Below are 25,258 nucleotides of genomic sequence, written 5' to 3' on the forward strand. Positions count from 1 at the left end.
GGAACAAGAAGACAAGCCACAGACTAGAGAATATATTTACAAAAGACACATCTGATAAAGGACTGTTACTCAAATTATACACAGAACTCTTCAACTCAACAATATGAAAATGAACAACTCAATTAAAAAATAAGATCTGAACAGACACCTTACCAAAGAAGACATACAGATGGCAAGTAAGCATTTGAAAAGGTACTCAACACCATGTCATTAGGAAATTGCAAACAAAACAACAAAGAGATACTACTACGCACTTACTGGAATTGTTGCAAAATTCAAAATACTGACATCACCAAATGCTGGTGAGGATGTGGAGCAAAAGGAACTCTCATTCATTGCTAATGTGAATGCAAAATAGTATAGCCACTTTGGAAGACAGTTTAACGGTTTCTACAAAATGAAACATACTCTTACCACACAGAGCAATCACACTCCTTGGTATTTATCCAAAGGAGCTAAGAACTTATGTCCACACAAAAACCTACAGATAGGTATTTATAGCAACTTTACTCATAAGTGTTAGAACTTACAAGCAACTAAGATGTCTTTCAGTAGGTGAATGGATAAACTGTTGTACATCCAGACAATGGAATATTATTCAGTACTAAAAAGAAGTTATCAGCGATGAAAAGACATAGAAGAAACTTAAATGAATATTAAGTGAAAGAAGCCAGTCTGAAAAGGCTACCAACTGTGTGATTCCAACTGTATTTCATTCTGGAAAATGCAAAACTATGAAAACATTAAAAGATTAGTGGTTGCCAAGGGTTGGGAGGAGAGAGGGATGAAAAGGCAAAGCACAGAGGATTTTCAGGGCAGTGAAACTATTCTGTACGGTACTATAATGATGGATACATGTCACTGTACACTTGTCCAAATACAGAGAATGTACAACATCAAGAGTGAACCCCAATGCAAAGTAAGGACTTTGGATGATGATGATGTGTCGGCGCAGGTTCATCAGCTTTAACAAATACAGCACTCTGGTGCAGGATGTTGACAGTGGGGGAGAGTGTGCATGTGAGGACAGGGGGTACATGGGAACTCTCTATAATTTCTATTCAATTTAGCTGTGAAGCTAAAACTGTTCTAAAAAGTAGAGTTTGTTAATTTAAGTAAGTAAAATAAATAAAAATAGTGAAATTCGATGTATACATAAAACTATAAATGCTTGGGTGTTTTTTTCTCCCTTTAAAAGGAGAATCCTTTAGAATCAACACGAAAACACTGACCCAAAATTTAAATTTTCCTCAAAATTAATGATGTATCTGAACAACATCATTTATATTCATTTATCTTTTGAGTCCAAGATACGTATTTGACAAATGGCTACTTGAGGTCTGGATGTAATCTTTGACCGCCAAAAAGAAATTTCTCTACTAAATCAACTAGCCTATACAGAAACAGAATTCACAACCTTGGCCTCACCAATGTTATACTCTAACCAAGTATATAGGCAGAATCCCAATAGGAAACAGACAGTATACATAAATTAGGATGATTTAAAGATGGTTTATTTGCAAAGGTGTGGACACAATATAAAGGAACCATAAAAAATGATGCCAGTTCTAGAGGATAGCAGCAATGGAACTGTCACCACCCCTAATCCCAAAAGGATAAGAGAGGTTACTGGAACCCAAAAAGAGAGTGTCCTATAGAGTAGGCCAATTTAAGAGAAGTAATGATGTGTTGCGGGACAAGGCCACCCTGAAGTGACCGCACAGGAGGGAACGGGGTGGGGGGGGATAAATATATTGATTCACTCTCTTTCCTTCTTTCTAGCTTCTGCTCAGGCTCTCCACTGGCCCAAGTCAACAGGAAGCCAGATATGAGAGCACTGATGCATTCTACATAGGTAAGCCTTTCAAAGAGAGAAGGATGGATAACTCTGGATCTGGAGGGACAAATGGAAGGTATTTTGCAAACCAGTAAATTAAATAACTACAAAGTAAGTGTAATTTATTAACAACTATTTAAATGGCACTCAGTAAATGTTATTTCAAGGCACTTGCAGAGTGTCAGTAAAGATAGGCACTTAATTCTCTCAGGGATAGGGAGGTGGTCCAAAGTGGTATTATTTCAGAGGGGCTTTGAGGGGAGTAGGGAAGGGAAATAAGATGTCATTCTCTGTACAAAGAATAAGCCTTTGCCTACTTCTTCCTCTCATACCACTCTCCCCTTCTAAGAGTGGGGATATCTGTAGTTGCAAATAATGGAAAACTAAACTGACCCTAACCAAACGGGTTTAACTAATAATGGGGATTTATTTCACATAACTGAAAAGTCTAGAGGTAGGGCAAATGTAGGATAGGTCAATCCAGTGACTCAAAATATCACACCATTTCTTTATATCACGCCAATCTGGCATCCACTTTGTCAGGTTCCTCCTTTTTGGCTTCTCATGGCTGTACGATGACTGCCAGCCACACTGGGGGTTACATTCTTCTTGGTTTATTACCTCTAGTTAAGGTCATTTGTCCACTCCTGAACCAATGACTGTAGCCACAAGAATGAAATATGTTTATGACCTTCTGCCAATTTAGGACTCATCTCTAAAGCTGAAGGCATCAAAACAAAAACCTGGATGAGTTTAGGAAGGAGAAAAGAGGATACTGATGCTGTATGCAACCAACAAATGTCGAGTGCACTCCTTCGCTCAAGATGTTCCAGCCATACCAGACTTTTTCTAGTTCCTTAAATATACTAAACTCTTTCCTGCCTCAAGGATTTTTGCACATGCTATTCCCCTTACTCAAAACACTATTCTCTTTCATCTCCCATCCCTTTACCTCCAATGTAATAGTCACCTTTTACTTTTTCTTCATATCATTTACAACAGTTTTAAATTATTTGATCTGTGTGATTATTTGTTTTCTGCCTAACTCCTCCAGTGGACTTTAAACTTCAAAAAAGCAGGAATATGTTTTATCTTCTTCATACCTGTATCCACATAGTACCTGGCACGTAGAGTCACTCAAATACTGGATGAATGAGTGAATGAATGAATCAATGGTGCTAATGAGATTGACATATAGCAAACACTGGCTATTCATATCACCATAAGAATTCATGCCACTAGTCAAAAGTCAATGAAACAATGTTTTGAACGGACTAGAACAAATTCATTCATTACATTTAGTGGAATCATAACTCAAAGTTTAAGAGTCTGTATTTAAAACATTTTTTTATCTTTATACCAAAAGAAAAATCTACCCAACTTTCTCTAGTAATATTTCACAAAACTAATTATTTTAGACTATAATTTTTACATAATACTACAAAATTGTATCAAACATACCTTCTTTAAACTGCATATGTCAGATTCTTGTTTTTTATTTAAAGCTGAAAGTCTTTTGTTTAACTGTATTGCTTCCTGTACTGCAATATGAAAGACACTTAGGAAAACATTATATTCAATGCACACTTTAAAGAAAGTATCACTAACATGGACAAGGAAAATACTCTCAATGTAATGTATATAACTATTACTGAATTTAAATAATATTCATAAACTGCCATTTACTATTACCAGTATCAGGTAAGTTTAATTTACTCATTATAAATAAGTCCATTTAAACATTCTCTATTAAATATATAAGTATAAATAAGATAGCACCTACCATTTTGTTCTAACTTTTTGTGATCTTCCTTTACCAATCCAAATTGACCTGTTATTGTGGCATAGTATTTCTCAATTTCATTCAATTGCTTCTGATGATCTTCTTTAGCCAGAAGATGCAACTGGACTTTTTGTTCCTATTTTGAAGAGTTATTTTAAGTGTTATACATATATAACACACACACACATTTACATATACACATATATATTAAACATATATAAAATTTTATTATTTTTTAAATAATTCTTGCTATTAACATAAATATGTCATGAAAAAGTACTGAGTACACCACAGGGAAGAAATGTTAGTTAGGAGATATTCCTAAATCTACATAAAATTAAGGCATTTTTGTTTCTTGTAACAAAATAGTTTACAATTTCTTTTTCAAAATCAAGTGGTTGTTTTATTTATAGAAAAGTTAATAGTCCACTCCAGGACTAAGCAAAGCGGGGCGAATATTCAAGCAGTACTCTTGATAATTTAGGAAAGAAATTTTTTTCTTTAAATTTGCTGGCATAATCATCGATGTGCACTATCAAAACTCAGGTAATTTTTCTGAGATTAATTTTAATGAATATAGCACCTTCTCATTGCATTAAAAAATGGAATGATGAGGACAATATCTATGAGTGACAGGGAGGCAAGTATTGTAGAAAGTCTACTTAAGCTGGAAGACATAGTCGGTAAAAATTGGACCCTATGTATAACACAATATGGGCCTCTGCTGCTTTCAGCTAAAGGAGCTTGTTTACCATACTTAGAAATATGACTTTAAATTTTAGAAAGAAATATTATGTTAGTGAAATCAATAATACTTTTTAAATCTTTTGATCTTGATTTGGCATTAGCAGACTCATTGACTGGTTTCACAACTTTATTCATTTTTGCCACATGCTTCAGCTTCTATGAGCAATGATAACAAAGAACAGTGGGGACCCATCAAGTGGCACTCAGTAATTGTTTTCTGAATGAACTGTCCCAAACAGTTCCAACAGTGGAAATTTGTTAGATTTGCCTGGCCAGCATCTATTTCCCTTACCCAATAGTGGTACTACAATTTCAAGTATTTACTTGAAATATTTCTTCCTCATTACAATCTAGTAGGATTAAAATTCAGGGGTCCTATTCTTCCCTAGTCACGTGAAGAGCAATATTAGCCAAAATAAACCAACTAATTTCTACCTTCTTGGAATTTGAATCTTGAGCAAAAAGACTATAAAACTAAAGAAGTTTAGTGGTGATCCTGTCCAGACTGATATGAGACCTCTGTCCTGGATTCCTACATCCTGCTTCACAAAGTCTGGAATTACCCTGGTCCCTGTTCTTTCAAAACCTATTCTCTCTCTAATGGACTGTAAGTGCCTCCACTAAATTTCCTTTTGCATAAGTTAACCAGAGCCATTTCACACTGATTAAAACTAAAGTACAGGGAGTATAGTACAGTGGTCAAAGGGTAGTCTGCCTATGTTTAAATTCTGCTGTGTGACCTTGGGAAATTATCTACCCCATCTTTAAAATGGAGATTATAATAGTATCTCTCTCATAGGTTGTTGTGAGGATAAAATGAATTAATACATATAAAGCACTAAGAACAGAGCCTCTCACATATAATAAGTACAATATAATGTTTTGTTATTATTATTCCCTAACTGATAAAACTGCCTTCAATAGTTACAAATTTTTATCTGGAATAAGAACAGCCCTCTCTAATATTAATAAGGAATACATATGACAATTTAAGTTGTACCTAACTATATTATCTAGGCAAATCTGATGATAACTTTTTCAAAGATACTTTTTAATGATTTTAAGCAAAGTGAGAGTATCATTGGTAATGATTATGATAGATCAATTGACAGTTTCTCACACACTTCTATGGACTTTTCAAATTCACTACTTAGTCATTGGAGTTAATCAGGTAGCAGTTATAAATGCAAACAAATTGACAAGTGTACTTATTCCTGAAATCTTACGCCCACCTGGGAAGTCACTGTTATCAATAACTGAAAAGGAACAATAATGAATCATATTTTATTCCTCTAAAATACCACTTAATTCTCTAGAGAATTACATTCGCTTTCAGCAGATGTGTAGAAACCTAATACAAGTTCACCGAAAATTGGTCTAAAAGTATTTTTTCAATTCAAGGTATTTTTCAATTTTTCAATTCAAATCAATTTTTACGTAGCCTTCATGAGAATATTGTCCACTACATATTAATACTTCCTTAACCTTCCAGTTAAAAAGTGGTGAATAAAATAGGCTGTCAGTGCCAACAAAGGTTTACAATCCTGATAACTAGAAATGCAGCAAAGATCAAAGTGACTTCATAGGCATTTTCATATATAGAGCTCTATACATATTAATTTGTAATACTCTATTCCAACATCTTTTTCTTGAGGCCAAAGTTGAATTCAATTAAAATGAAGTTTAATTTGTTTGCACAACAGAAATCTGATTTTCAAATATGTTAGCCTATTCAACAGCCGTGACAGATACTATAAAGACTATCAAATCACATGGGCACCAATAACTTATTAGCTCATACAGGCCCATATGGGACTGTTCATATATGAACCTAGTTGGCTGCCCTGATTTAGTTTTGATAATGAGATGAAGAGGCCAGTTGTCAAGTTTGCCACTAAATTGCATGACTGTCAGCAAATGGTTAAATTCTTTAGGAAGCAACAACAAAAAGTAGATTGGTAACACCTGCCTGAGAAACCTAAGAACATTTTAAAGAATAATACAAATAAATTGATGGTGTTATTATTATTAAAACTGTAATATTACATAGTATACCATAATAAATAAAGATTTTATTGGTATGACTAAGGAATAGCTAAGTACATACTGTTTTTGTTCTTGTTACCTCTGTGAATTGATTCAAGTTATTTTTTCTTTTACACAATTTTACTACTAAATGCGAAGACTCTGTCCACAAGAAAATAATGTCAGGATTCACTGCTTTCCAAATACATGTGTACATCATTTTAAACAAACTTAATCTATGAAAATCAAAGACTAGAGAAAGAAAAGAAAGCACATGCCTAACTATGTATGTGTAGTCTAAAAGTTTACTCAAAATCCTCAAGGCATTTAAAATAGGAATAACTTAAAAATAATGTTTATACACAGCTTTTTAGAACTACATTTACTAATAAAAGGCATAGCTGCTCATTTCCCCCTTATTTCCTTATAGAGATTAATTTGAAAACTTTGGGAGATAAAATTAATTTCCCTTAAAACAAATAGTTCATTACAAGTAAACTTTAGAGGAAAACATAACCCCAAAATAAACTTCATATATTCTTCATTTCTATTTTTGCAACTTACCTTTCAATTTCTTTAACATGAACCCAAAATAAATCGATGGAGTTCATAAAACTCACTTTTTAAAAAAACCTATGGCATCTTTCTTAAGATACTTTTACTTTTTTAGTTGCAAATATAAGGTGTACACTACTTCAAAAAACTAAAGTTACACACACTTTGTATGTGTGTACAGATATACATAATATTTATAATCATGAAGCTTATTTCCAGACAAGTCTTCAGTCTTAAAAACATTCTTACTCTGAAAGAAAATAGGTGGTAATTCCAAATTATATCAAAACCTTCAATACTGAAACTTTAATAAAGAAAAACAAATCTTTCTCACAAGTCTTTTCTTCAGAGGAAAGTGATATACAAAAAAGAAAGAAAATAGAACTAAGAGATGGCTGGGTAAGTTTTTACTTCATTCATTAAGCTCTGTTAGCTACTCAGTTACACAACACAGTCACCTATCCAGTAACCACAGGAACACAAAAGACTTTCATCAATGACCATATCAAAATAACAGCTAATTTGATATGCTATAGTTTATTTTTAACATGTTTTGTTGCATTCGTTTTATTGGTAATGATCAACGTGATCATTATTCAAAGGAAGGTTTGGGTACTTTTAGAGAGAGAGGAATCTTTCAATTCATAGTTGTGTTAATTTATCTGTAGACTTATCACCACCTTTAAATGAAAATCAGCTTATTGAATTCCCAAAAGAGAAACTTACTAGTAATTAAGGGCTTGCCTATAGGAAATCATAAACTTCTTTAAAAGATTTTTAATACTACTTTTTAAAATTATCTTTCAGGACACTTTATCAATTGTTCCCCAAAATCCTGCCTTGACTCGTGACCATCTTAGTTCCTGTCTTGCCCATAGAGTCAAATAATATACTGATTTGAATAAAATAAGATTAACTGAATTACTGAATACCATATGGCACTTTGACTAAAGAAAAGGTCATCTGAATTATATAAGAATAATGTAAAAAGAATAATGTAAGAATGTTTAGAAAAGAGATTATTTTTAACTATAAAATTAATTATCTAAAATGCATATAATATTCTGCCAAATGGGCAAAAAATATTAAATGTACATATCAATATATAAAATTATTTTAGTTCAAAGTGATTTAATCCTTTGGACTGTCAGAAAAAATTATAACTATAACTCAAATATCATTTTAGTAGGTTCTTAAGAGGCTGTAGTTCACAATAAGAAAATGCTCAGAAGTGATCAAAAACGACCATAAGTATATGGCATGTTTCCTTGTTTTTTTTTAAGATTACAAGTATCTGTTTGATGAGATTTTAAAATGGAATAAAACAAAACACACTTTATGTTGCCTTTGATCTTTAACGTGTGGCCTTATCTCCCAGGTCAGCGGGCACATTATTCAATTTCGCTGTATTTTGTGTAAAACCACTGTAGCGTTGAAGATGACTTTCAATACAAATGTCATGGTACTTAAAGCTAAACTGGGATCTAGTTTTTCAGCTTCTTAATTAAAATCATAGTTTAAAATAGTCTGACAATATTATCTTTCTTCTTTCCAGTTGAACAGCAACAGAATTTTCACATCTTTTATTCAATCAAGCTTAGCAATCTTTCTATGCCTCTTTTATTTTCTAACATACCAAAACATTTTAAGAAGCAAAAGCCTTAATGTTTTTGTATTTAATGTTATAAGGAGTGATCTTTCATTTCTTCTTCTCATATATATAATATATAAACGTTATAGTCTACTCCAAAAAAGGATTGAAATTGCATAAACCTACCTAAGAAACCCTCTGAAGTTTAAGTGGCTATAGGAGAATTTTGCTCAATCAAATATACAGAAAAAAAAAAATTCTTCTGAATCAAACAGGGATAGAAATAATATGAAAGTAAATAATCCATAAAATGTTATGCAGTAAAAATGCAAACATTAATTTTTAACATACTATAAGAAGAGAAATGTACAATAAACACTTGTTGAATGATAAAAGATGAGTACCACATGACAAGTGTAGTATTCAAATGCTACTTCATATTATTTCCATTTTTCAAACTATAATACCTATGTTTGCATAAATAACTAGAAAAGATATCAAAATAGAGATTTTTGAGTTTTGCTGTTCTTTTTTTGTTGTTTCATTTTAATATAAGATCTCTACCAATAATTTGGTAACTGTGTGCCTAAATTTATTTTATGATATGTAAATACTATGTAATTGGAAACAAATTTGTGAAATAAACTCATTTAAGCTATATCTGAAATTGTAATTCAAGCCTTTATAGCGGATACTAACATCCAGTTTCAACTTTTTTTTTTTTTACTATAAATGTCACATTTGTATTGACAAAAATACTATGCATATTATATACTAATCTGGGGGGTGGCTGTATATTTTGTAATTTCCTTACCATTTCACTCACTTTCTTCTGTAAAGAATATTTAGAAACCTTGAAAAAACAAGGGGAAAAATCTCCTTAAAATTCTTGAATTATCTGTTACAAATTCCTCCTGATGTTATAATTGTATGCTATAAAATATGGCATTTATCTTCTATGCACTATTTTTTCTAGTGACATTTTTCCAAAATGTTATTTACTGTAAGTTTCTTCCTTATAACACAAACACATTCATTCATTATTTAACACATATTTACAGAGCACCTACTATATGCCAGCCACGCTCCTAGGATCCTGGGATATAGCACAGAACAAAACAAAGTGAAGCTGTCTGTTGAGTGGGGGTGGTGGTAGACAGACAACAAAACATAAGTAACAAGGACAGAAATTAGAAAGTGACACTCCGAAGAAAAATAAAGCAAAAGGGACAGCAAGAGCAGTCTAGGAGCGTTTGCACCTAATATTAGCTATTCATGAAGAAAATCTGATAAAACAAATAAGCACCAGGAAAAAAAGTTGATTTAAACAAATTGTCTCACAACCCAGAAATATACTTGGATACTTCAGATATTTTTCTATGCATTTACACTTTAAAAGAGAGATAGCAGGGAGTGGAATAATAACATATATATTAATTTGTAAACTATTTTTACTTCATATACAACAAACCCCTTTCTATGACATTAATTTACAATATAACTTTTTAATGGCTACATAGTATTCTACTGTTTAACTTTATACCATAGTTTACCAAATCACTCTCATTTTTGTAGATTTACTCATTTTTCAGTTTTATGAAACTATTCTGAAATAAACATGCTTGTACTAAGAACTCCATAGTTACTCATTTTAGCAGGATAAATTCCCAAGAAGTAGAAATCCTAAGATTTGTTCATTTTTATAGACTTTTAACAATTCTTACATAATCAGAGTGTCTGATCAAGTTAAACTCCAATCAGCCATGTATGAGTGCCCATTTTCTTAAACTCTCCTTATTTGTTAAATTTTGAGCAAAACTACAATAATTATTTCACATTTCCTGTGAAATAAATTTTTCAGCATACTTTCTTGAATAGTCTACTGATAATTTTATTTCATTTTGGTGGAATGGTTTATGTGTGATTCATTTCCTCAACAAATACTGAATGCTTACTATAAATAAAGCACTGATGTAGACATTGGGGGTACAATATTGGACCAAAAAACTCCTGCCCAGCCTCAATTCTGGGGAATGGGACAATTAATAAGCAATAAAGCTAAATTAAACTATGTGGTCTATTAGATATTGATAAGCAGTAAAGAAAAATAATAAATCAGGGAAGTGGATTACATAGGATGGCCAGGAAAGTCCTTTCTGAGAGGGCAACTTTTAAGTAAAGACTTGACAGAAGTGAGGAAGTGTACTCCTGCAAGTGCAAAGGCCCTAAGGTGGAAAAATGGTGTGTTCAGAGAATAGCAAGGATGCCAATGTGGTTGGAAGGGAGTAAGCAAGGGGAAGAAGTGCAAAAGATAAGTTCAGAAAAGAGTAGGAGAAGGGGGAGCGCAGAGGGCCAAATCATCATAGGTCTTGTAATGCAGAATGTAGATTAGGTTTTTACACTGAATGAGATAGGAAGCCACTGAAGAGTTCCAAGGACAAATGTGATATAGCCTGACTTTCTTTTTTATTTTATTTTCTAGAAAACAGCATTTGAGTAGGTTTTTTTTTTTTAAAGATTGGCACCTGAGCTAACATCTGTTGCCAATCTTTTTTTTTTCCGTCTTTTCTTTCTCCCCCAAACTCCCCAGTACATAGTTGTATATTCCAGTTGTAGGTCCTTCTGGTTGTGCTTTGTGGGACACCACCTCAGCGTGCCCTGATGAGTGATGCCATGTTTGCACCCAGGATCCGAACCAGCGAAACCCTGGGCCCCCAAAGCAGAGTGCACGAACTTAACCTCAGCCATGGGGCCGGCCTCCTGATTTTCTTTTTTAAAGGACAGCTCTGACTGTTAATAGTAAAGGGAAACAGAAGTGGAAGCAAGAAAACCCCTTAATAAACTGCCACAATAATCTCGATGAAAGAGGATAATGAAAGAGGACTAGGGTGCTAATAATGGATGTAATGAGAAGTGGTCAGATTCTGAATCTATCTGAAGAGAAAGCTGGAAAAATCTGCAACAGAAAAAAGGGAGTTGTAATTAATGAGAAAAGAAAAGATAAAGAAGTTAGTTTTCAGGAGAAGGAGATTTTACGAACTTGTTTTTGAACATGTCAAGTTTGAGATGTCTTTTAGACATCCAATAGTCAATCCAGGTGGGATTCGGGGTTGGAGATACACATTTAGAAGTCCTCTGCACGGAGATCCCATTCTAAAGACATGTGACTGGATGAGATCAGAATATTTTTTAAGGCATACAGAAAAAAGAAAAGAATAGGGGTAGAGGTCATCTAGAAAAATAAGAGGGAAAAAAAGACAAAACTCAGAAGACTTTCACTCTAATCCCACACTTAGTATTATCTGCTACTGTGATAGCTAATTTTACGTGTCAACTTGACTGGGCCAACGGGTGCCCAGATTAAACTATTTCCAGATGTGTCTGTGAGGGTGCTTCTGGATAAGATTAGCATTTGAAGCAGTGGACACAGTACCGCAGATTACCCTCCCTAATGTGGGTGGGCCTCATCCAATCTGTTGAGGGCCTGAATAGAAAACTTCTCAAGCAAATTCACCAAATCCTTTCAGGTCACTGTTCTTCAAACATTAACACCTCTGCATTTTTATTCTTTCTGAATCATGATTCACAGCTATATTTTATCAACACCTCTAGTGCACTGCCCAACTTAAAAAACTACCAGGTAGCAGCACTCTCATGACATACAAGTTGAATTCGAAAGCAATATAACTAGAGTGACATGCAATTTTTTTATGGATGCTATATATAATGATTTTTTAAAATTCTAAAATAACATAAAATTGGTTTATAAATCAGATATAGGCATCTAATACAGGAACAAAACTATACTGACACGGATTAACGTATTAACTACAGAAGGCAATTTCAAGGCTACCATACAAATGTTTTCCTATTATAGTTATTCCTTACATTATAGAAAATTTTATGTAAACTACATTTCTTTAGAGTAAACCTTATTTTACATTAATTGCATTTTTGTTACTGGGAAATAAAGTTCCTCAAAATACTATGTTGAAAACGTTTAACCCCTTCCCTTTCCTGAACAATTCAGTTCTAAGTCCATTAGGTGGGACAAGGCAGGCATCCTTGGAGAAGGGGTGAAGGGGTCCTGGCGGCAGCACTCCAAAACAGAGTATCAGGCCCAAACGTGGAAAAGAGGATGTCCTGCAATCTACTGCAGGAGTTAGAAGCTGAGTAGGGTGAGGGAGGCAACCCTGAAAAAGGGCAACCCAGCTCAAGGTGTCAGAGTCCAAGCAGGGAAAGGAGGGCATCTGTATTAGGAAAGAAGGTGTAGCAGAATGGTGAACTGGTTATATACATATATATATATATGTATATATATACACACATATATATATACTGGTTATATTTATTTGATAAATAAATTTATCAAATAAATAAATAGGTTATCAAATAATATTTATTTATCAAATATTTATCAAATAAATAAATAGATTAAGGATAAAGAAAGTCACATTTCTCACCATAAGAGGAAAGAAATGTAGAAATACAGAAGGAAATGAACTAAAATTAAGCTTGTGGTTTTGGACTGAAACTAGAGGTAATTTAAATCCATGGTTTTGATATACACAGAGAAATAAACATAATTATAAATGTGTATATATATATTTCTGGGTATATAAATGCATACATATATTCCCTAGCTCCATCCACTGAAAGGGTCTGAGAGCAGTGACACCTTAATAGTAATGAGTGTAACAGTTCCCAGATCTTGTCTTCTACACACCATTTTCCACTAAAAGGTACCAGGGCAACACGGAGAAATGGTTTGTTCCAGGGCAAGCAAGGTCAGGTAAACTGCTAGGTGATCCCGGCATATTTTGTTTTTATCTGAAAACAGGAAAATGCTGAACGAATGATGAATAAAACTCAGTTGAACGCACTCCCATTGAACACACAAAGGATAAGTAGAGCATCAAAATAAATAATGATAGTCATAGATTTTAATCCATTGAACAAAAGAAGAAACTGGGAGTCTATACTGATATAAATAAATAAATGAATATACTAAAAGTTTGGTGAGAAACAGAAAATTTACATAATTTCAAAGCACCTCCCTAGAAAATAGGAGAAAAGAGTAACTTTCTAATGGAGAAATTTGTCAGATATTCCCCTAATCAAATGATCAAAGTGAACATCACCAATCCTGAGACAAACTCAAATCATAAACTATCTGATAGGAATCAATTATAGGAACAAGGCATTATTTCTATAATATTCATGCCAAAGATACATAAACTAACTCTAATCATGAGGAAACAGCATACAAACAGAAACCGAGGGACATTCTAAAAAATAACTGGTCTGTAATCTTCAAGAGTGTGAAAGTCATAAAAGTCATGAAAAAAACTGGGGATCTGTTCCAGACTGAGAGTACAGAGATATGACAACTAAGAGCAACATACAATTGTAAGCTGAATCCTTCTGATATAAAAGAATTTACTAGGAAAAGTGGTGAAATCTGAATGGGGTATGAAGATTAGAGTGTAGTTATGTATCAGTGTTAACTTCCTGATTTTGATGGTTTTGTTATGGTTTTGTAGGACAATGTCCCTGATTCTAGCAAAGATACACTACAGTACTTGGGGTGATAGGGCACCAGACTGGCATGTTACTCTTAGCTCATTCAGGAAAAATAAGTTCTTTGTATTGTATTTCCAACATCTCTGTAAGTTTATGATTCTCCAAACTGCAAAATTATCCAAATGTCCAAGAATTCCTTATGGGCAAATGTATCCACTCAAAGCTCCTGGAATTTAGTTCCCTTTTCTCACCGTGGTTAGGTAAGGCCAATAAAATTTAGGTTTTAAAAGTAGAAACAACACATTATGTATTAAATATGGTCTTCAGTTCTGTAAAAGGAATTAATATCTTAATTTATAAATTCAGTAAGTTTAAAATTTAGTGAAATAACATGACCTCATAGAGCTTTACAGCTGAAAATTTTAGAGGTCATCTATTCTATTACTCACAATCCAGTTTTACCACCTTCTATCTATGCTCTCTTATTTATGCCTCTTCTGGGAGGGTGAATGAAGACCTCTCCCAAATTTCCTTACTGCTAATATCCAGAGTAGAGAATGTAGATATGTTATTAATTCACAAAATGATCTTGTTTGGGAAATGCTGATGTATTTCAAGTTCCTCATTTTACCTTAAGGAAAATTGAGACTCCGGAAGACAAAATGTCTTACCATGTAATCATGCATTAAGTAATTTATAGGCAGAAACAATTTACTTAAAATCTACAGGACAATCAGCAAAGTCTCTTTGTTTATCTCCCTAGGCATACTGTTTACATAAACAAAGTTTAATTTGTCAGGTAACTTAAATATAGCCAGGCTGCCCTACTCTAAACCAATCCCTTTGAAATCCAGTAACAAGGCACCATGTTTAAATAGAAACGAAACATTCAAAGAATCGATTAAAGCAAAAATAATTCAGTTTTTGGTGTGTGGTGGTTTTGTTTCTGTTTGTTTTGGAACTCAATAAGTAGAGTCCCTTGGCTAGGTACTGTTTAAAAAAAAGCACTGTCTGATTTCTTATTCCTGGTACCTAGCACATAGTAAGTATGACCTTACTATGTACTCCTAAGTAAAGGAGGGAAGAAGGTTGCTACATGATAGTTAAGATGCTGTCAACTTCTTGTGCCTAGTGAACTTATATCAGATCCATAACTTAACAGGAACTTTAAGTTTCTTTAACTTGAGGGGAAAACATCACAAGCAACTTCACTGCTCTACACTGTTCATGTATCATGTTCAGCACACCATGAGGTAAACTGTACATCACTTGTACTATGTCACAGGTTGAGCAAGACAAAACAAATCCTTACAGCTCTTGCACAGAGGGTCTACTGTATGAAGGAATTTCTTTTGCTTTGAAAATACTCACTGCATTATCCAGATAATTAAACATGCATGAATGATACCAAATGAAATAATTTAAGAAGGAATGCTAAAAAAAAGCACTTATAACAAAACTGACATATTTCTTTACTGACAACATTTTAGTAGGAAAAAAAGTAATACTTTTCCAAGATTTATCAAGAAATAAGAAATTAGGCAAAACAAGATATAAGTTATGCCTAGTTCAAGACACTGTAAGAAAAACAATTAGAGTATTTTAGGCAAAACAAGAGCTAAGTTATGCCTAGTTCCAGACACTGTAAGAAAAACAATTAAGAGTCTTTTACAATAGCTACAATGGCAATTTCTGTTCATTTAACTGAACAATTTTCTTAATTTCTCTAAATCATAAGAAAAAAGTATACCTAAGAGGCGTCATTTTAAACTGGATGTCTGAGGTATGATACGAATCAGCAAACTATATAGCTATATAAACTCTGAATAGTAGATTTGAACCTCTATTTCTTGTTCCATCAACTTCAAAAATACTTCTGGATATCAGCATCAACTTAATCTTACCACACCATTACTTTTTCATCAGCGAGGTCAGTAACATTTAAATTTTGTTCTGTAACCATAATTAAGTCTTCCACGCTTTGTCTATAGGATAATTCTAAAAAAATGGAAGCCAATGGTATTTACGTTATTACAATCAACATAGATATTGTTTAATGCAGAGCCCAATGGGGTGCCAACAATACACTTCCTTCTCCATAGGATCAATGTACTACCTGAAGGATGATTTTATTAGTGTCAAGACTTAAATATCTTATCTTAAATCTCTCTTTTTTATTTTTTTTTTGAGGAAGATTAGCCCTGAGCTAACATCTGCCACCAATCCTCCTCGTTTTGCTGAGGAAGACTGGCCCTGAGCTAACATCCATGCCCATCTTCCTCTACTTTATATGTGGGATGCCTACCACAGCATGGCTTGTCAAGTAGTGCCATGTCCGCACCAGGGATATGAACCGGTGAACCCTGGGCCACCGAAGCATAACATGCGCACTTAACCGCTGCGCCACTGGGCCAGCCCCTCTTCTTTTTATACTCTGTCAATTGCTCAAAACCATCCCCAATTTTAATGCCTTAGTTATACAGTCATCTATTTTCCCTGGAATTTCGAATCACTTCCTACTTTTTTTGTTGAAACAAGATACAAGGATTCTTTACTATATTACTAATTTCTTCCAGCCTTTTATTCACCCTGAGGCATGGAATCCATTCTATTCTTTTTATTGGAAACATTCTTCTTGGAACTCATTGACATTTGTTGTACTTAATTTTTATTTACTTTGTCACATCAAAGTACAAAAGAAATCCAAAATAAAAATTGCCTAATAGCTCAAGTAAAAAGAATCTAAATAGTGTTAAGACAATTGGATAACAATCTGGAAAAATATACACTTAGTTTCATATCCCATACTGTGTTACAAAGATAAAGTTCAAATAATCAAAGATCTAATGTAAAATTTGAGTACACAGAAGTAATAAAAGAAAACAAGGGCAAATCCCTTTATAACTTTGATTGGTGAATGCCTTTCTAACCATGACAAACCCCAAAAGCCATAAAAGAAAAATAAATAATCCATAGCAAAAAAATTAAACAAAAAGCCAAAACAAACAGAATCAAATGACAAACTGAAAAAACTATTTGAAGCTGAGGACACAAAGAGGGCTTATTTCTGAGATATAAAAAAAATTCACGGGCGTGATCAGAAAGATGGCATAGTAGGAGGTCCCAGCCCTTCTTCACATATACACACACACACACACACACACACGATTTAACAACTACAACTACCTAGGAATGAAAATAGCTCTAGAAGAGCTCTGGAGTACAATTAAGAAGCCACAGCAACCTAGTAGAGCACAAAAAACCAGGATGACCAAATAAAAAAGTGTAGGAAGCATTTTACCTGTGTCATCCTATCCTCTAGGCTCACATAGCTCAACAACAAAAAGGATGCCCTCAGCCACAACTCGTCCCCAAATGAGAGATAAGGAAACCAGGAAGATACCAGCAACCCTTGTCACCAACTACCTCAGCAGCCCTCACAACTACGGTGAACACCAGCAGCCATAACTGCCGAGGACCCTCACAGTCTTTGCTCATGCCTATGTTAATGCCAGCAGACAGAGCTGCCTGGAGCCCATGCCACTGTGCCCCTCCTTGAAGCCAGAGGTGCCACTGCTCCCCCAATTGAACCAGAGCAGCTAGACCCAGCACCACACCTGGTGCCACCACACACTACCCCCCAGTGGCATCCTCTTGCACCCATCAGTGGGTGAAGAGGGCACTGTTCCTCCAAATGTGCAAACACCAACGCAAGTCTACAAGGAACAAGAAAAAACAAGGAAACATGACACCACCAAGGGAACATTATAATTTCCAATAACTGACCCCCCAAAAATGGACATCTATGAACTACCTGACAAAGAATTCAAAATAATTGTTTTACAGAAGCTCAGCAAACTACAAGAGAACAAAGATAAAAAACTCAATGAAATCAGGAAAACAATATATGAATAAAATGAGAAGCTCAATAAAGAGACATCATAAAAAAACCAAAAAGAATTCTAGAGCGTTTAAAATAAGCAATTTTAAAAATGCAATAGAGAGCTTGAACAGCACATTCAATCAAATAGAACAAAGAAACAGTACACTCGAAGACATCATTTGAAATTATCCAGTTAGAGAAGAAAAAAGAACAAAGAGCATGAAGAAAGCCTACAAGATTTATATAACACCATCAAAAGGATCAATATAAGCATTATGGAGTACCAGAGGAGTCAAAACAAAGGGGCAGAAACCTTACTTAAAGAAAAAAGTGGCTGAAAACTTCACAAATCTTGGTAGGGAAATGGACATCCAGATTCACAAGGCTCAAAGGACCCTAAACAGGACAAAAGGACAAAGAGAGAATTTTGACAATAGTAAGAGAAAAGCACCTTGTCACATAAGGGAACATCCCCTCCCATAAATTATTTGCAGGTTTCTCAGCAGAAACCTTGCAGGCCAGGAGAGAGTGGGATGATACATTCAAAATTCTGAAAGAAAAAAGTGCAAACCAAGAATACTATGCTCAGCAAAACTATCATTTAAAAAATGAAGAAGAGGGGCTGGCCCAGTGGCACAGTGGTTAAGTTCACACATTCTGCTTCGGTGGCCCAGGGTTTGCCGGTTCGGATCCTGGATGCGGACCTATGCCACTGCTTGTCAAGCCATGCTGTGGCAGGCATTCCACATATGAAAAGTAGAGGAAGATGGGCATGGATGTTAGCTCAGGGCCAGTCTTCCTCAGCAAAAAGAGGAGGATTGGCAGTAGTTAGCTCAGGGCTAATCTTCCTCAAAAAAAAAAAAAAAGGCACAGAGTGACTAAATGGATAAAAAAACAAGATTCATTGATATACTGTCTGTGAGAGACTGACTTTAGATTTAAGGATATACATAGGCTGAAAGTAAAGGGATGAAAAGATATAAAAATAATAACCAAAAGAAAGCAGAGGTGGTTATACTTATACCAGACAAAATAGACTTTAAATCAAAACTGTCTCTAGAGACAAAGAAGTTTGTTATGTAATGCTAAAGAGTCAATTCAACAGGAAGATATAACAAACATAAATACATATGCACCCAATTTCAGAACACGTAAATATATAAAGCAAATATCAACAGATCTGAAGGGAGAAACTGACAAAAATACAATAACAGTAGGAAACTTCAATACTGCACTTTCAATAATGGACAGAACATCCAGAAAGAAAATCAAAAAAGAAACAGCTGACTTGAACATCACTATAGATCTAAGATCACTAAGATCTAAGATCAGACATATACAGAATTTTCCAACCAAGAACAAAATATGCATTCTTCTCAAGCACACATGGAACATTCTCCAGGATGGATCATATGTTAGATCACAAAAAATGTCTTAACAAATTTAAGATAGAAATCATTCCAAGTATCTTTTCGGACCACAGTGGAGAGAAACTAGAAATTAATAAAAGTAAGAAAGGAGGAAAATTCACAAATATGTGGAAACTAAACAACAACACACTCTTGAACAATCATTGTAAAAAAAAAAAAAGGGGGACTATAAAAAGTATCTCAAGACAAATGAAAATCATAACACAATGGACCAAAACTAATGGGATGCACCAAAAGCAATACTAACAGGGAATTTTACAGTGATAAACACCTAAGTAGAAAAAAGAAATATCCCAAATAACCTAACTTTACATAACAAAGGACTAGAAAAAACGGAACAAACTAAGCCCCAAATCAGCAGAAGCAAGGAAATAATAATAAGAAGAACAGAAATAAATCAAATTGTGAATAGAAAAACAATAAGAAAACACCAACAAAACACAGTTGGTTTCTTGGGAAGATAAACAAAATTGACAAACTCTTAGCTAGACTAAGAAAAAGAGAGAAGATTCAAATAAATAAAATCAGAAATTAAAAGGAGACATTACAATGGATGTCTCAGGAATAAAAAGGATCATAAGAGACTATTATGAACAATTATACACCAACAAATTCAGAAATAAAAAGGATCATAAGAGACCATTATGAACAATTATACACCAACAAATTGGATAACCTAGAGGAAATGGATAAATTCTTAGAAACAGTAAACCTATCAAAACTGAAGAAAGATGAAATAGCCTGAACATGCCAATAACAAATAAGGAGATTGAATCAGTAATTAAAAACTGCCCAACAAAGAAAAGCCCAGGACCAGATGGCTTCATGGATGAATTCTGCCAAACATTCAAAGAAGGATTAATATCAATCCTTCTTAAATTCTTCGAAAATACAGACGAAGAGGGAACACATAAACTCATTTTATGAGGCCAGCAGCACTCTGACACAAAAGCCAGACAAAGACACCAAAAGAAAAGAAAACTACAGGCCAATATCCCTGATGAAGATGAATGTAAAAGTCCTCAATAAAATTCTAGCAAACCAAATTCAACAGCACACTAAAAGAATCATACACCATGACCAAGTGGAATTTATCCCTGGGCTGCAAGGATGGTCCAACAATCCTTGGTCCAAGAATGGTGCAAATCAATCAGTGTGACACACCACATTAACAGAATGAAAGAAAAAAACCACATGGCCATCTCAATAGATGCAGAAAAAGCATTTGACAAAATCCAACATCTAGTCATGATAAGAAATCTCAACAAAACAGGTATACAAGGAACTTATCTCAACACATACAGGCCATATATAAAAAGTCCACAGTGGATATGATAATCAATCCAGTGTGAGCCAAGGGTGCCCATTCTCACAGTACTAGAACTCCCAGCCAGAGCAATTAGACAAAAAAAAGAAATAAAAGACATCCAAATCAGAAAGTAAGAAGTAAAATTATCTTTGTTTGAAGCTGACAATCAGATATGTAGAAAACCCTAAGGATTCAACAAAAAAACTGTTAGAACTAATACATGTATTCAGTAAAGTTGCAGGATACAAAATCAATGTACAAAAATTAGCCACATTTCTATACACAAACAACAAACTATCCAAAAACAAATTAAGAGAACAATCCCAGTGTGGTAACATCTTCATCATGGTGGAGTGAGCTGTTCCTTAAGTCTCTCCCCACTAAGATACTACCAGAAGGACATTCAATAACCAACAGAGGATACCCACTCAGCACAACAGAACGTCTACACCACCTACGCAGCCATACGTCTGAAGGTGCAGGTACTGGATCCCCACGAAGCAGTGGAAAGAGGTGAGTAGATCTCCTCCTCCAAAGTGGTAGAAATCTAGGTTGCAGGTTGACATGCAGCAGCTGGTGTGCAACTGTGGGAGGAGGTGAGGAGAAGGCAGGCCTCCGTGTGAACACTTTTGCTTTTGGAGCTGTATGCTAGGCCAGAGGAATGCTCCACACTGAGGCAGCTTGGCCACCATGTGGGCACACCCACCAAGCCCAGCAGCCCAGGCACTGGTGAGTGCAAAGCCAGCTCGTGTGTGCATGAACAAGGGTGCTCCTCCACTCCCCTTCCCTCCCACATGGCACACCAACTTCGCTGGTCAGCCAGGGTAGTGGACCCATGCCAGAACGCCTGCACCTGTGTGTGTGATCCGCCAGGCAGTGGCAACCAGTGGGCTGACACAGACAGATCCTATCAGCACAGCTTCCAGCAGACAGGCACAACTTCCAGTAGATGTGGCAGGTTCAAAAAACACACCTCCTGCCCCCGCCAAGGGTGGCAGGTGGAATTTGCAACCAGATATTACCACTATGCAGCAGCAAAGGTATACTTTGTCAAACACCATGAAGAAATACATTAACACTCCAGATCAGGTGCAAAATGACAAGGTTCCAGAAACCAATCCTGAAGTCACAGAAATTTACAATCCAAGTGACAGAGAATTCGAAATAGTTATCATAAAGAAACTCAACAAGTTATAAGAAAACTCAAAAGGCAGTTCAACGAATTCAGGAATAAAATTAAGGAGTACAAGGAATTCTTCACGAAAGAGACTGAAACTCAAAAAAAAAAAAAAACAGAAATGCTGGAGATGAACACAATGAATGAGCTAAAAAACAATATAGGAACCTTAAAAAACAGAGCCACATTATGGAAGACAGAATTAGTAATTTAGAGAACAGAAATATAGGAAGGCTTCAGGTGGAGGAGAGAGAATTAAGACTTGAAAAAAATGAAGATATGCTCCAAGAAGTATCAGACTCAATTAGAAAATGAAACATAAGGATTACAGGCATTCCAGAGGGAAAAGGGAGAGAGAAAGGAGCAGAGAGTTTGTTCAAAGAAATAATAGCTGAGAACTTCTCAAACCTGGGGAAGGAACTGGTGTTACATGTAAATGAAACTAACAGAACTCCTAATTACATTAATGCAAAAAGACCCTCTCCAGGTATATATTAGTAAAACTGGCAAAAGTCAATGACAAAGAAAAAATATCAAGGGCAGCAAAGCAAAAGAGATTAATCTACAAAGGAACCCCTATCAGGCTTTCAGCAGACTTCTCAGCAGAAACTTTACAGGCTAGGAGACAGCAGAATGATATATTCAAAACACTAAAAGACAAAAACTTTCAGCTAAGCATATTTTATCCAGCGAAACTATCCTTCAGATACAATGGAGAAATAAAAATTTTCCCAGATAAACAAAAGCTGAGGGAATTCATTGCTACTAGACTCCCCCTACAGGAAATGATCAAGAATAGCCTCACCCCTGAAACAAAAAGGAAAAGGTTTACAAAGCCTTGAGCAAGGAGATAAATAGATAAAATCAGAAAATTGCAGCTCTCTATCAGAACAGGTTAGCAAACACTTAATTATAACAGTAAAGATAAGGGAGAGGAAAGCATAAAAAATAATTATAAACACTTCATTTTAATCATAAACTCATAATACAAAATGAAGTAAGTTGTGACAACAATAATTTAGACAGGGAAGAGGAAAGGGATGGAACATGCTTAGGTTAATGGAAATAAGAGGCTATCAGAAAACAGACTATCTCATCTACGAGATCTTTTATACAAACCTCATGGTAACCACTAGACAAAAAATCAGAACAGAGATACAAATTATAACTAAAGAGAAAACTGAGAAAACCATTACAGAAAATCACCAAACTGAAATGGCAGTTGGAAATACATGGGAAGAGAAACAAGAGAAATACAGAACAACCAGAAAACAAGAGATAAAATGACAGTATTAAGCTCTCATATATTAATAATCATCTAAATGTAAATGGATTGACTTCGCCAACGAAAAGAAAGAGTGGCTGGATGGATTAAAAAACAAGACCCAACAACATGCTACCTGCAGGAAACACATCTCAGCTCTAAAGACAAAACACAGGCTCACAGTGAAGGGATGAAAGATGATACTCGAAGCAAACAGCAAACAAAAGAAAGCAGGTGTTGCCATACTTACATCAGACAATGTAGACTTCAAGATAAAAATGACAATGAGAGACAAAGAGGAACACCGTACAATGATAAAATGGACATTCCACCAAGAGGACATAATACTTATAAATATATATGCACCTAACATAGGAGCACCAAAGCACATAAAGCAACTATTAACAGACCTAAAGGCAGAAATTGACAGCAACACAATAATAACAGGGGAACTCAACACCCCGCTTACATCAATGGATAGATCATCCAGACAGAAAGTCAACAAGGAAATAGTGGAATTAAATGAAAAACTAGACCAGATTGACTTAATAGATATAGAAATAGAACATTCCATCAAAAAACAGCAAAATACACATTCTTCTCAAGTCCACATGGAACATTCTCAAAGATAGACCATATGTTCGGAAACAAGGTAAGCCTCAATAAATTTAAGAAAATTAAAATCATACCAAGCATCTTTTCTGACCATAATGCTATGAAACTAGAAATCAACTACAAAAAGCAGCTGAGAGAGTCACAAATATGTGGACACTAAACAACATGCCACTGACAACCAATGGATTAAGGAAGAAAGCAAAGGAGAAATTAAAAATACCTGGAGAAAATGAAAATGAAAATACATCATACTAACTCTTATGGGATGCAATAAAAGTAGTTTTAACAGGGAAACAGAGCAATACAGGCTTAGCTCAACAAACAAGAAAAATCTCAAATAATCTTAAACTACACCTAAAAGAACTAGAAAAAGAACAAACAAATCCCAAAGTCAGAAGAAGGAGGGAAATAATAAAAATTAGAGCAGAAATCAATGAAATTGAAACCAAAAAACAACAGAAAGGATCAATGAACTGAGAGCTGGTTCTTTGAGAAGATAAACAAAATTGACAAACCCTTGGGCAGACTCACTAAGGAAAAAAGAAAAAGGCTCAAATAAATAAAATTATAAATGAAAGAGACGAAATTACAACAGATATCACAGAAACACAAAGGATTATAAGAGAATACTATGAAAAACTGTATGCCAGGGGCTGGCCCCGAGGCCGGGTGGTTGGGTTCGTGCGCTCCGCTGCAGGCGGCCCAGTGTTTCGTTGGTTCGAGTCCTGGGCGCAGACATGGCGCTGCTCATCGAACCATGCTGGGGCAGCGTCCCACGTGCCACAACTGGAGGGACCCACAACGAAGAATATGCAGCTATGTACTGGGGGGCTTTGGGGAGAAAAAGGAAAAAAAAAATAAAATCTTTTTTAAAAAAAAAAAAACTGTATGCCAACAAACTGGATAGCCTAGAAAAAAGGAATAAATTCTTAGACTCATATAACCCCCTAAAACTGAATCAAGAAGAAATAGATAATTTGAATAGACCGATCACAAATAAAAAGATTGAAACAGTAATCAAAAACCTTACAGAAAACAAAACCCAGGACCAAATGGCTTCTCTGGAGAATTCTACCAAACATTCACAGAAGATTTAATACCTATCCTTCTCAAACTATTCCAAAAAACTGAAGAAGACAGAATGCTTCCTAACTCATTCTATGAGGCCACCATCACTCTGATCCCAAAACCAGACAAGGACAACACAAAGAAGGAAAATCAAGGGCCAATATCACTGATGAACATGGCTGAAAAAATCCTCAACAAAATATTGGCAAACCAAACACAGCAATACATTAAAAGGATCATATACTATAATCAAGTGGGATTTATACCAGGGATGCAGGCATGGTTCAACCTCCACAAATCAATCAATGTGATACACCACATTAACAAAATGAGGAATAAAAACCACATGATCATCACAATAGATGGAGAGAAAGCATTTGACAAGATCCAACATCCATTCATGATAAATAAATGGATCTCAATAAAATGGGTATAAAGGGAAAGTACTTCA

At 34.9% G+C, this 25,258-nt stretch overlaps 1 protein-coding gene and 1 long non-coding RNA gene across 12 annotated transcripts in view; one reads left to right on the forward strand and one right to left on the reverse strand.

The window, feature by feature from the left end:
* The window catches only part of CCDC73 (coiled-coil domain containing 73), a 151,568-nt gene that overhangs the window by 50,340 nt on the left and 75,970 nt on the right, over positions 1–25,258 (reverse strand). For 9 of the 11 annotated variants that reach the window (XM_070274984.1, XM_070274993.1, XM_070274991.1 and 6 more), the window contains 3 exons: positions 9,353–9,391; positions 3,621–3,756; positions 3,299–3,378 (listed from right to left, as the gene is read on the reverse strand). In XM_070274984.1, the coding sequence (XP_070131085.1) occupies positions 3,299–3,378; positions 3,621–3,756; positions 9,353–9,391 (255 nt within the window). The remainder of the gene's footprint in view (positions 1–3,298; positions 3,379–3,620; positions 3,757–9,352; positions 9,392–25,258) is intronic. The other 2 variants (XM_070274987.1, XM_070274986.1) reach the window with 1 other exon arrangement.
* Positions 1,781–2,854, forward strand: LOC138925237 (uncharacterized). Its single transcript, XR_011441187.1, has 2 exons — positions 1,781–1,855; positions 2,544–2,854. It is a non-coding gene; the product is annotated as an uncharacterized lncRNA (long non-coding RNA).

This window comes from Equus caballus, chromosome 7 (genome assembly GCF_041296265.1).
Source record: "Equus caballus isolate H_3958 breed thoroughbred chromosome 7, TB-T2T, whole genome shotgun sequence".
In the NCBI taxonomy this organism is placed as follows: Eukaryota; Metazoa; Chordata; class Mammalia; order Perissodactyla; family Equidae; genus Equus; species Equus caballus.